The 13114-nt window shown below is 48.7% G+C and overlaps 4 protein-coding genes across 4 annotated transcripts; 2 read left to right on the top strand and 2 right to left on the bottom strand.

The window, feature by feature from the left end:
* Positions 1–2958: 2958 nt before the first annotated feature.
* Positions 2959–4487, bottom strand: FIESC28_07364 (uncharacterized protein; the record flags this gene model as incomplete). The annotated part of the gene is made up of 2 exons (XM_031161504.1): positions 2959–3976; positions 4048–4487. The coding sequence occupies 2 exons, from the start codon at positions 4485–4487 to the stop codon at positions 2959–2961; spliced, it is 1458 nt and encodes a 485-aa protein (XP_031014409.1).
* Positions 4488–7040: 2553 nt separating this feature from the next.
* FIESC28_07363 (uncharacterized protein) lies at positions 7041–9066 on the top strand (the record flags this gene model as incomplete). The annotated part of the gene is made up of 3 exons (XM_031161503.1): positions 7041–7411; positions 7468–8899; positions 8956–9066. 3 exons carry the CDS (start codon positions 7041–7043, stop codon positions 9064–9066), a joined length of 1914 nt encoding a protein of 637 aa, XP_031014408.1.
* Positions 9067–9836: 770 nt separating this feature from the next.
* On the top strand, positions 9837–11260 carry FIESC28_07362 (uncharacterized protein; the record flags this gene model as incomplete). The annotated part of the gene is made up of 3 exons (XM_031161502.1): positions 9837–9972; positions 10024–10209; positions 10278–11260. 3 exons carry the CDS (start codon positions 9837–9839, stop codon positions 11258–11260), a joined length of 1305 nt encoding a protein of 434 aa, XP_031014407.1.
* Positions 11261–11473: 213 nt separating this feature from the next.
* On the bottom strand, positions 11474–13005 carry FIESC28_07361 (uncharacterized protein; the record flags this gene model as incomplete). Its single annotated transcript, XM_031161501.1, has 2 exons — positions 11474–12905; positions 12962–13005. 2 exons carry the CDS (start codon positions 13003–13005, stop codon positions 11474–11476), a joined length of 1476 nt encoding a protein of 491 aa, XP_031014406.1.
* Positions 13006–13114: the final 109 nt, after the last annotated feature.

The raw sequence follows: 13114 nt of genomic DNA, 5'->3' as shown, positions 1-13114 counted from the left end.
AGGTGGCAAGGATTGCATACTTGTTCAGCCGTCTTTCGACCGCCATTTTTAATGCAATCATGGTGAGCACAACATATTGGCGGTGATGTTACAGACAAATCATACGTGGCTTGCCCATCAGCACTGCCTTGTCTCAGGAGACAACAATGCTCCCTACTTTAGGTTTTACCAGCCTCGACATTTCACAGGGATCGTATTGTTAGCAGATAGTACCCGAGTCACGTTGAATCACAAGGGAAAACTGACTACCACCCAACACAATAAACCCTCTCGGAAGTTCTCATCTGAGGTTCTAAATTTACACTTATTCAGGGTCCATCTCTTGAAAGAGCACGGTTGATGACTTCGATGTCAGAGCGCTCTCTTTTATTGTTCTGGAATATTTTTACTTGAAACTACATGCCTCATTTGTTTTTGCGATTGAGGCGTTATGAGTCGGCGTCTGGCGGCATATGCAAATCAAAGCAACGACCAGCCAGCAGTCGATGATTCACCCAACAAATATGAAGGGAGGCCCTTAATACGCGGTTATAACCGTTGTGTAAGCATTGACCTTTCACATCTTCTCAGCTTGACCTAGGTAGGGACTTGATGTACCTATCACGAAGCTACTTCTAGTTCAGATTAGCTCCGTTTTTGGTGGCGTATCATGGAGCATTTCACTCTTTTTATTCGAAGACGAGATGATATAAACAACCGTTTACTGGTCGTTTGCCTACCACATGGGAATGCGATTGGCGACATTGATGCCTGTGAAACTTTGTTTGATGTCTGTTTATCTGGCAATTTTAGGTACGAAGTCTTGCAATTAAGACTTCACAACTTCATGCACCAATAGAGTATTGGGGACACAGCAAAGCACGCCCTCCTCTGTACGCCAGACGCATGGTACTTACAAATCATCTCTGTCCAAGACGTTAAAGTCGTGTACTTACGAGGCAGATCTAAGCTGCTTTGTTATGTTTCCGCGATTGTCCCAGACTCTTGTTCAAAACTCGAGTCCGTCGATCACCCGTCATCGCTGATGGACGCTGCAGTCACTTAATTACATATCATCATCATTTCTGAGCACCCCCACCCAGCGGGAGTTTCTGTGCCTGAACTTCTGAAGGTACCAGTCGATACATTGGAGATTCCTTGTCCCTTTTGCCATATTGGGAGCACGCGCTACTTTACCCGGACGCCTCACCGGCGCGTCTGGAGATTAAAGAGATTAATTGGACCCAGTCTTTTGTTTGCATTTCGACTTAACGACAAGGTATATGCCCACAATATGGGTTTTCTCGCCGGCTTTCTTTCTGAATGCCATCATGTCAGTTCGTGCTCCTCTCGCCTATCTTGGTGCGGGAAGATCAGTAGCCCTGGAGGAGACGCGCACCCCCTGCCAACCTTGCTTCCCTCCATGAAGCCGAGATAATCAACAGCGGGCTGCAGCTTGACTTCGCCTCGAATATGAATACCAACGCCCCGAATCATGTGGAGTCGCACCTCACCATCACTAACACAAGCCTAGCTGATCCCAATCGTGCAGCTTTTGCAACCCAGGTGTGCATTGAGTGAATAACACCCTCGCATTTCTCGTTTGTTGTCCCAACAGCTGACGAGCCTGGTGCCTTGGATAAAAACTGTCGATCTTCAAGCTCTTGTGAGAGTGCGACTTTTATCCATGAAGGCGAAGAACATAATAAAACTTCGAGGCCTCTTCCGCCTCCGGTTGCACACGTACGAAATAATGCGACTGTCATACCAGCGTCATCTCACAGAGCCAACACAATTGTACAGGGAACTATTGTCTGCTTAATTATAGGTTCCTTGGTAACCCTCGATCTGGATGTAAGTCCTTTACGCCAACCCCCTTCGGGTTGCTCGCAATACTAGCTGGAAAACAGCTCTCTCAGCCACGTGCTACGCAGCCTACGCTCGACTTAAACAAACAAGGATTGGCACGATCGATGATCGAGCGGTTTTGTGTGCATTTGGTTTCTTCGAATCCTTGCCAATATTAGCGTGTTGTTGATGTTGATGCTAATGCTGGTTTGCAGAAAACAGCGTGGCAGCACATGCATATAGTAACCTCAATGTTGCACTCGGACGTGAGACGCGGTAAACTCAATCCCTAGTTCTTACCTCCCTTACATGACTGCAGTCTTTGAGCTCGCCGCACTCGTTGAGCTGTATGTAAGTGAGGCCAAGCTGATCAGATTATCAGGCTACAACTATTGAGGCCAAAGCAGAAGTCCACTTGGCTATCGCTCTGCAACAGCTCCGCGAGGATATACCAGCATTAGGTGCATTGTATGTATACCTAAAGGTTTTCTCAGCAGATAAACGCCTTTAATCGGTACCAGAGCTTGGTTCGCAGCTTAAGCGAGCGTGGCGTTAGGATTAATTAGATTTCAACCTGAGACAAGGACGATTTAAGTTGACATCGATTGCAGCTAGATCCGCACAGGCGCCGCCATTAACCTTACTTGAAAGCTGAAACCTGGAACCTGAAATATTTCTATCTTCCCTTGCATGAGCAGTCGCTACGAACCGAGGTCCCTTTCCTTCAGTAAAAGGTGCTTACGGCTTTCATATACTGTTTCAGTAAATTTGATATGTTTCGGTGATTTAATAATACACTGGACAAACTACCTAGAGGCAAATAATGGAGAAGTTGTGTATTTTCCCTACTGTGCTACTTTATGCAGCAGACCCCAAATTCCCATTAAGTGAAACCATTGTGGCTCGGTAGGCTGATTCCAAGTTGGAGATGGCAGACATAGACAATGTAAGTACGTTCGATTGAACATGAATGTAGCTGTCTGTCACTCAGATGGACACAACACCCTATCTTCCTCTCTTAAATAACAAGCATCCCACTGATTATTGCAATCCGCTGTCCAATTCTTCATCGTCTTTACATAAGGAATATTATTATGGCCTATTGAGCAGATATCCCTCTTCCATCCTCAATCATCGCTTGGCCACTCTGGAAGGCACGCGGTCACCATTGTATCTAGGTTGTGCAACTGTCTTGCCATTGCGGCTGCTTCGTGACGACTTAGCTGGGGGGGTTCTCTTTTTCCCCTTGCTCATCAATGCTAGTAGTGTGCTTAGAGGAAGCAACATTATTCGTAGAAGGGCTCTGAATGGAAGTAGTAGTCCGGCGGTGAGATATTCAATCGCCCATACGAACACATTCTTGTGTGATGCACTATTCTTTGCAGCACTTGCAGCAAGGGCAATAGCATCATCCAGTCTTGCTTCCAACCCGGAGAATCGCGACTCCGTCTGGATCTGGAGAAGCGTTGCCTTCTTCTCGTAACGACGCACAGCCCTGTTGAGTGCGTCGAGCTCGGGTTGAATGGCGTTACGCACGTCGCGTGCCACGACACTGTCCTTCTGCTTCGTTTTGTTGATCTCCTGTTTTATCTCTTGAACAGAATTCGTTTCCTCAGTGGTAATGCGAGACTCCAATTGTTCTAGGCGCGAAAGGACGCCCTCTAGTTGCTCCGTGTTCTTGTTGACTTGCTGGAATTTGGAAGGCCCTCCTTGTACCACCCGCTGTAGGTGAAGCGTTCGCGACTGGACCAGTTTTATCATATGCGACAGAACACGAAACTCGGCCATCAAGAGGAAAATTGTCAAGTTGTAGTTAGAGACCAGCCCTTCTGAAGGCCGGCTTAGCTGAGATCGTATGGCATGTAAGAGGTATGCTCCTAAAAGTGGGAGGAGAAAGCATGAGGCAAGTGCTGTGATTTCGTAAAAGTATAATTCTGAGAGCGCATCTCGCTGCTGTTTAGTCGGTTCTCTTTCCTGTATCTCCTCCGTCCGCTCGGCGTGCACTTCTTCATCCTCTGGGACGTGGTCCAGGGGTGAGTTAGGCCCTGGTCCATGAGTACTGGAGTCAAGATCGCTGTCGTCGTCGATAACACTATCTGCTAGCACTTCGTGTTGTATCCGTACTTGCTGCGCTGAGTGATACCATGCCCTGTTTGTGAAGTGAGCATACACTCTAAAAGGCTCCAAAATGTTGGCAGGGGCGCCACCCTAGAAACTTACCATGGCTGTGTTACGGACCAGTTGAGGAAAACACCAGCCAGACCCAGAAGCATGAAGTCCGTCACAACAGCACTCCCGTTCTTGAAAAGAAGACCTGATATGGCTGGAAGAAAAGCAAACGCTAGAGACAGAGACGGCAAAGATGACGATTCCTCTGCTGAAGAAGACCCGGCATTGCTAGGATCTCGTGGTTGAGGATTCAGGAAATCTCGAGCTTCATTGAAGCTGTACTCTGAGAAATTTGAGCTGCGACGCGGAGGTATCGTATCAAAACCAGGTGATGAGACTTGCGGACGTCGAGATGCAGATGCTGCGTCCTCGGCGACTGATACGGTCATGGCACGTCGGAGCCCATGACCGGAGGGCGGGGCGCTGAAGCCGGAGCTTACACCGGCAGCGGGTCTCCCGGAAGGAGGTGCGGTGGTATTCTCGTCCACCATGACCGATGTTCAATCGATGCGCTTTTCTGTGATGAAGACAAAAACGCAGACTAGAAAGAACCCCAGGTAGACAAATTAAGCAAAAGGCGGCGCATTCGATCAAGTCACGCGACAGAGTTTAGTCTACGACGACGCGGAGAATGAGGGGGAAGGTCCGAAGAACAAGGGAGGGAAGAAGAGACTGGAGGTGAAGGAGTCGGGATGTTTGTAAAAAGGAATATGCGATTGAACTTTGTGCGACACGGATAAAGAATTGGAATGTGGTGGCGATGGTTTCGTCAAACAAAAAATAAAAGACAGACGGACAAGACAACGGCAAGTGATGATGATGATAAGTTGCCTAATAAACGACGTCACTTGCGTAGGTATGGAAGGTGAGACTGACGCTGGGAGCTCTTGGCTGGTGAAGCATGAAGCTTAGGTAGGTACCTACCTCTAGCGCTAACACCGTCTTCTGAAGCTGGAGCTCAAACTGCTGAGTTGGCAGGCAGGTCAATTGCAACAACGAGGCGTAAAATGCGGAGGTTTCTCAACTAACTTTCACTAGTTCAGCTGAGGAAAACAGCCAATTCTTTGTAGCATGCATCACAGTAGAAAGACGGGAGTGCTAGAGCGGGATATGGCTCTGTGATTTGACGACTTGCGACGTGCATGTCTTGAATTGGGTCCAAGCCGAGATGATCGACATGCAAGCAAAAAAGGGTAGATCGGGATGGCATTTGCTTAGAAGAGACATGGTTGGTATGCTTAAGATAAAGGGAGATGTGTTAATCAGAACATTCATACGCATAAGAGGGAGACCATATATCTTTGAATCAAGATACAGGTGAGATGAGAGTCACTAAGAAATTAGAAGAAGATGAAGAGAGATCTTGTCATTAGATGTAGATCAGATATAATGACCCTATTATGACTGATGCCAGTAGCTGAGCGAACCAGTTCTTACAACTTTATGCACAATTTCAAGCCGTCTCCGTCCCGTGTGGGTTGTTACATATCTATTGCATCTCAGCTCGGGACTCAGGTTTATTAATAGGTAAGAACAAAGAAAAGATGAGAGCTCGAGCCTCTTAATTTGGCAATAATGTGACGTCAACGTTCCGCTGATGAATGCTACACAACGCAAGGCATAGTAAGTCTGTAGCCTCATCATCAAGACTTACAACTGCTTCACGATAATGAATCTCTATGGATTCGAATGCTCAAATGAACTACACCCATCGTTCAATCCCTCTTTGAACACTTACAAGGGAGATAATCAAGACGAACCTAAATCCGAGACGTTCGTCCCAACTTGAGACAGGGGCTTTGCTCAGGTGGAGTGACTATGACAACATGAAGAACATCACGCATTCCCTTTACTTTGAGAATCTGTTCAAATATGTGTCTTCTCCCGTCATCATCAAGTTACAACGAATACTGAAGTAGCCTCGTGATGTAGTTTCATCTATCACTTACTCACGTTGCATGAAGAATTATAATTAACAGCCCGGAACTCCAAGATGCCGCAACGTCCGTCCCCTCAGAGTCTAGACTAACCTAGATTCAACGCCCGCACCTTTAAAAAAAATTGAAGCCTGCCATGGCGTCACTGGAGACAACAAGACCTCCCTTGATAGGACTGCGGAAACCCCTTGTCAAGAGCCGTCGCCTGTCAAAAATCCATTCAGGGGATGGCGGCTGCCCTTAGAGCCCAGAGACTTGGGAACCCCCTGGTTTTGGAGATTGAAGATGGAGATTTGATCTCACCTACCTGGATACGTAAACAAGAACGTGATGGATTAGACGTCAGGGACAGCCCGGATAGGAAAGGTAAGGAAGGAAGAGGGACTGAGAGAGGCCCAGGCTCCTATTAATTGCATGACAAGACCAAGACTACTGTAAACTGTCCCCTCGGAACCATGGCCCGGGTTACGTTGGGTTTTGAATGATGAGACTTGGGCTGTATTAAAGTAACTGGACTGTCCATGTCTGTCTTGCTTCACGATTCTTTGTTCAACTCTCGAAACAAAAGAGTCTCTTTTTTCCAATCTGCATACGGATACACAAAAGGCTAAGATTATAACCACCGTTTGTTATATGAAGCTAGTTTATCGAAGGCTTCAAGCGAGCGCAAATCTCCGCCAGTCAGCCAACATTGTGAGCTGGAGCCCTGGAACATTCCGGGGGCACGAATAGACAAAACGAAGCGCAACAAAAAAGCAACAAAGTCAATCCACAGACAAAATATATAAAGGTTTAAAGGGGGTTGCAAAGCCAGTCTCTTTGACTTCGCTTCTCCTTGGTTGGCCTGTCTGTCTGCTGGTTTGACTAACGGCATCTTCCAGCTGCTGGAGGGAGTTTAACATCCAATAATATCGCGACAACTAGTCGCAAAACCTCGGCATTATTACTATAACTCCCTTAAGGCAGTCTCTTTGGCCTCTACTGCAATATTCTCCCTATTGCATTCTCTTGACGAACAAAAACAACCTATGAAAGACAAGGCGAGCTGAGAAAGAGAAGCCCGCCCGGATCACATCAGCCAAGCCCGCCTTCAGCAGGGCACTGAACATGCTGGTTTTCAGGGCATCCAGCAGCCCGTCATCCACTAGAACCCCGGTAACCCTCTCCCCAGCCTCCTCCCGCGACTTTAATTGGCCCACCGTCAGCGAATTTCCCCTTGACGTTTGGTCCCTTCGTCGCTTCTTTTCTTTCTCTTCTCCTTTGACCATCAACGACTCGAGCAATTCCTTTGCCCGCTGCCGCTCGATCATCCCCTACGACGAGGCCGAAACCGACGACGGCTCCAAAGACATCGCCGTCTCCGATTCATCACATTCTCTTGACACTACCGAGAAGAGCTTAGCGACATCCCGCACTCGTCGCATTCTTTCATTTTCTGTCTCGGGCTCTATCTTCCGCCAGTACCGGCCCCGTGCACTGTCTGTTAGCGCCCAGTTTGAGCCTCAACTTTGGCTTCAAAGACTGATTCAACAAGTCGATTACGGCTTCGGTCTCATCAATCACGCTTCTACTCACGTTTACGTGAGAGAAACCTCGCCATATCTCTCGAGCGCGGTCGTCTTGGCGACCGTGCCGACAACCTGTTTCCGACGGATTCTCTACTCTCCCGACCTCCTCCCTCCGATCAAGTACCGGCCACCGTAGATGCCCCGGGCAAATCTATAATCCTGAGCCTCGATCCTCCACCGTCAGCCTATCCCAGAACCGGATCATCTTCTGGTCCAGCCGTCGCTTTGAACCAACAATATCTGCAGAGTCGAACCGTCGACGGCCATCAACCATCCACGTTTCACCCTTCGCCATTTCGACCTCAAAAGGCTGCTGGAGCTGCGCATCGCGCTCGTCGTCTATCAGCCGCTCGTCTCTGGAACCCTACGAATTCGACTCCTCGACCGCATACCAAACCCGAACCGTCGCGCAGACGCCGTCCATCGACTCCACCACCGCCATCCATCCCGCTTCTGCATCCTACTTTCGACCCGCGAGCACCCCCCGATTCCCTAGGTGCCGGGCCCAGCGACTACCCTCTCCTTACACTTCCGGAGCAACGGCAAATCAGGCATTCTTTAACACCGCGCGCAAGTCTTCAGATAGATAGGGCAGGAAGCAGCGACCGACGGATAAGTCTACCAAACTCGGTGCGCGCATCCTACGACGAGAAGGGATCTCGACGAGGCGCAGTGTCGGCTGAAGAGTATCGCCTCAGTCGGGATATTTTGGCCCAAGATTCTGTTTCACAAGGTGCAGGCATCAAAATTGACAAGGGCAAAGGGAAAGCCGTAATGATGCCTGAGAACGACGACGCCATGCCGTCGTATAGCCAGGACTTGGAGCGTGGACCGGATATCATGGACCCGCGCATGTCCAATGTCTCGGCTGGTGATGGAATTGGATCTGCTATGTCAACAACGAACTCTTCTATCATGGGCGAAGAGGTTGAGCCTGACGCAGCTGGTGAATGGGGACCTCAGCATCCTTGTTATCCTCACCTGAATCCTCATGTACCTGTGGATTCGCCTGAATATGTCAACACTCGCATTATCCGAATTCGCCGCGACTGGCTGATCAAAGGCGATCTGGCACCCACTTTTTCTAACCTCTATCCCGAAATCCTGGATCCTGCTGGCTTGTCTGAACAAGAATTTCGCCGCATTATCGAGAAGCTTAATGGCGAACTGGTACCCGCCTTCGACCCATACAGCGCGAGAAATATCATGGATAGCCTATTGGGACTTGTCACAGGTTGGGTCTGGGATGATTTAGGCCTGACTGGCGTCAAGTCTCGACTCAATAACCTTGAGAAGTGGATTGAACAATGGAATCTTGAGATGGAAAAGACCATTGGTGCTGAGGATGGTGTCTTACCGCCCAAAATCCTACCCCTACGACAAACAGGTTATATGACGGTAAGTTTCCTTCTTTTATATGCACCAAAATGAGTGCAATTACTGACTCAACATAGCTCGACATTCAAATTCCCGACCCTGAGATTGCGCCAGCACCCAGCACTACCAACCCCAACGAGTCGAGGACAGCCTTACCGATGACACCCGCGTCCGCCGTTGTTGCTTGAATGCCACCTTCGCAAGTTATAAATTCTTTCACCTGATTGATCGACTAATGGATCATCAATTTCTTTTTACCTTTACTTTCTTTAATTCCCTGACGACGAATGAGGCGGCTCCTTTGATGAACAGGACGTCTCTTAACGAGTTACACCAAGCCTGTCTATACCCTCAGACTTGGGAGAGATTATTCCTTTTGCCCATCTTGATACCACTACACATCGCATGGCGTTTTTTTATTGGATTCAGCATACCTTGCACATCACACCAGCTTTTTGACTTTTTCTTTTTTTTGTATGATGGAGAGACGACGGGTAGAAAAGAAAAGTTGTGGCGGCGTGGGATCCGTCAAACTATCATGGATCATATCCAGTGCTTCTCGACTTGCGACACGCTCTGGAGATGAAACTGGGAGCGGTGCCTGCTTGGGAGGAAGTTGCTTTTAATTTGCTTAATTGTACCATCCTGTAATTTCTGATATGACATATTCGCTCAATACTATATGACACCAATCATTTCTCTCTTGACAGACTTCCAGAGTTGCTATAAGCCCTTGTATAAGCCTCCGATATCCGGATCTATTCAAGGACATTTCAAAGTCCGCCCTTGAATGCGGTAATAGGCCGGATGAGCTTCAATTCATCCCTGCCAAGATACCAAGCCCGGATTATAGCCATGGGTGATCACTGGCACTATCTCCTATTTAAGTATGATTCCATCTTCTCACTTCTAAGTTATTCTTCAAAGTATATGGCAATTACGCCTCCAAGACTTGAAAATGTCAAGTCAAGAAAAGGAACCCAAGCCTAAAAGAGGATTCATCGGTTGGGTCAAAAAAGCGACCAATATCATACTTGCTCAGTATCTTGTCATTGGATTTGCAATTGCCTGCGTATTAGGGTATTTCTTTCCGTGTAAGTGTCTCTTATCTGGTTCAAGTGCAAGTTGCTGATGGTTGATCACAGCGGTTGCACGACATGGAGGCGTCATCCGCTCAGAGTACAGCGTTCTTTATGGCGCCGTCGCATTCATCTTTCTTGTCAGCGGTCTGCAACTTTCGCCTGAGAAGCTTCGCAAGAATGTGACGAATTGGAGACTTCATATTTTGGTTCATGGAATTAGTTTTGCAGTTATACCAGCTATTGTACTTTGTGAGTTCACTATAAAGCAGTTTTCAATAGAGACATGACGAAACCCAGCGGATGACTAACATTGACAGCCATTGTTCACATCTCCATCGCTGCTGGAGCCCTCAAGTCTCAAACCCCTTCGCCGCCAATTCTCATCGGTCTTCTCACGACAGCCTGTCTCCCAACTACGATTGCCTCCAATGTTGTCATGACGCGGTCTTCAGGCGGAGACGAGGCCGCAGCTATCATCTCGGTTGTGATCGGCAATGTCGCCGGGTCGTTTCTTTCCCCGTTGCTCATCTACGGCTTCTTTCCAACTGGCCACCCCGAAGTTTTTGATGATTGGCGCCCTGCTGATCCGTCTACCCTGGGACACATGTATGCAGATGTCGCTAAGCAACTGTGCCTCAGTGTTGTCTTGCCTCTCATTGTCGGCCAGGCTATCAGATGGAAATGGGAAGAGCGCACAGTCAAGGTTCTCACCACTCTCAAACTGGCCAAGGTATCAACGATATGCCTTGTTCTACTTGTCTGGACCACATTCTCTGGGGCTTTTGGTACCGGCGCGCTGAATGATCTATCGACCAGCAATGTCCTCTTCCTCGTCTTCATGAATATTGCATTGTATGCCCTCTTTACCGTTATCTGCTTCCTTCTCGCAAGGCCTCCGGAAAGACTTACCAGAATGGCCTCTTCGTCTTGGTTGAGGGTCCTGTTTAAGCGCATGACCAAAGAGCAGACTATTGCGGTATGTTTCTGCGGTGCGGCCAAAACCACAAGTTTGGGTATCCCGCTGGCCAGCTCCATGTGGGCTCGTGCCGATGATCTCACACGAGCGTATATCCAGATACCAGTCTTACTGTATACCATTGAACAGGTTTTTATGGCACAGGGGCTAGTATACGTCTTCCGATGGTATATGCGTCGCGATGCAAAGAGGGATGTCGACGAAGAAACAGAGCAGGATATCTCGGGAGAACAGCAGTCCATGGCAACGCAGACGGAAACCGCTGGGATTTCCAGAGAAATTGTCAATACAGATACAGAAGGAAAAATTCAGCACACGTCATGAGACTTTGGACAAGGTCAAGCTCTTGGTCTTTCATACGTATATGCATTATAAGCGTTCTCTCTTTAATTCAAGCTAGATAGATACCCACCAACTGAACTGTTTGGTATGGTTTATACGTGGCGTTTTTAATTGTAGCAGCAAAATGTTGATAATCTTTCATATTCATACGCGAGAAATCTTAGGGTTGTCATAATCATCTACTTTCATCCAATCTTAAGTTTGTCCTGCCTTGACTTTGCCCACGTTGCTCACACCGTTCTCCTCCTTCTTGATGAGACTGTCAAATAGAGGCTTCAAGTGCTTGGCGCTCTTCTTGGGGTAACGCTTCTGGTCGTTTTCATAGTCGACATAAGTCACACCGAATCGAGTCTCATAGCCCTCGGCCCACTCGAAGTTGTCTAGCAGAGACCAGGCAAAGTAGCCATGGATATCCACACCGTCAAGTCGCGAGGCATCGGCCATGGCTCTCACGTAGTCGTCGTAGTACTGGACACGGAAGTCGTCTTCCAAGATCTTTTCCCGTGGCATATCGTTCTCACCCTTGATGCTGGTGCCGTTCTCAGTGACGTACATTCTGGGGAAACCATAACGCTTAGACAACCAGACAAGCAGGTCACGGAAACCTTGAGCGCATGGTCGAAGCCAAGTAGACTGGGTCTCTTCACCGATGCAGTCACCTCGGTGGTTCCAGAAATGCAGCTCAAGGTTACCGACAAAGTCCTCGGGGGCAGCCTCTCCCTCGCGGTGCTTAACATAGTTGGCAGTGTAGTGGTTCATGCCATAGAAATCGTTGGAGCCCAAAACAAAGGCCTTCTCCTCGGGTGTGAATGTAGGGAGGCGATCACCAAGTTGGGCACGCATCGAGGCCGGGTAATCTCCAAAGTAGATAGGGTCGGCAAACCAGGAGATAGCAAACTCGATCTTGCGGTTGGCGGCCTCGATATCCTTAGGGTCTTTGGGGTCCCAGGGGTATGTGGCGTCACCGTTGAGGGTGATTCCGATCTCACCACCATTCTTGGGCTTGAACTCCTCACGGTAAATCTTCACAGCGCGGCCATGGGCAACAAGAAGGTTGTGACCAACAATCCAAGGCTCGGTGGAAGAGTCACCAACGTCAGACTTCTCGCGATTAGAGCAGCGACCGGGAGCGTTGGAACCAGTGCTGTAACCAAGAATGGCTGAGCACCAAGGCTCATTGTGGGTGATCCAGTTCTTGCAACGGGGGATCGCCTCGAACATGACACGGGCATAACGCTCATAGTCGAGAGGGAACTCCTCGCGGTTCAGGAGACCACCATATCGGCGGTCCAGCTCATCGGGAACATCCCAGTGGAACAGGGTGATAAACGGAGTAATGCCGGCGTCAAGCAGGTCGTCGACAAACTTGCGGTAGTGATCAATTCCGGCCTGATTGACGGGGTCGTTACGACCACCGAGAGGAATGATTCGAGACCAGCAGATGGAGAATCGGTAGGCTTTGGAGCCCAGCGACTTGAGAAGAGCGATGTCCTCAGCAGTTCGGTTGTAAGAGTCACAGGCGGTGACACCAGAACTGCCATCTGCGATCTTGCCAGGCTTGGCACAGAAAGTATCCCAGTTGGCGGGGCCTCGGCCATCCTTGTCGATGGCGCCCTCAATCTGATAGCTGTTCCGGAGGTCAATTATTACCGCACATGATAATTGATGTGAGAAGTAACCTACGAAGCGGTGGCAAAGCCCCATAGGAAGTCTGCGGGAAGCGACATGATGGGTTGAAGGGTGGCTTTTGGCTCTTCAGGTTCCAACTATACTAAGATATGTTCGACAGGAGTAAAGGTGTCCTTAGAGACAGCCCGTCGAAATAGACAAAGAAAG

The sequence above is a fragment of the Fusarium coffeatum genome (assembly GCF_003316985.1).
Source record: "Fusarium coffeatum strain FIESC_28 chromosome Unknown BRIP53273_contig_162, whole genome shotgun sequence".
Lineage (NCBI taxonomy): Eukaryota > Fungi > Ascomycota > Sordariomycetes > Hypocreales > Nectriaceae > Fusarium > Fusarium coffeatum.
The sequence above is the reverse complement of the archived record's forward strand: the minus strand, read 5'-3'. Positions and strand labels throughout refer to the sequence as shown.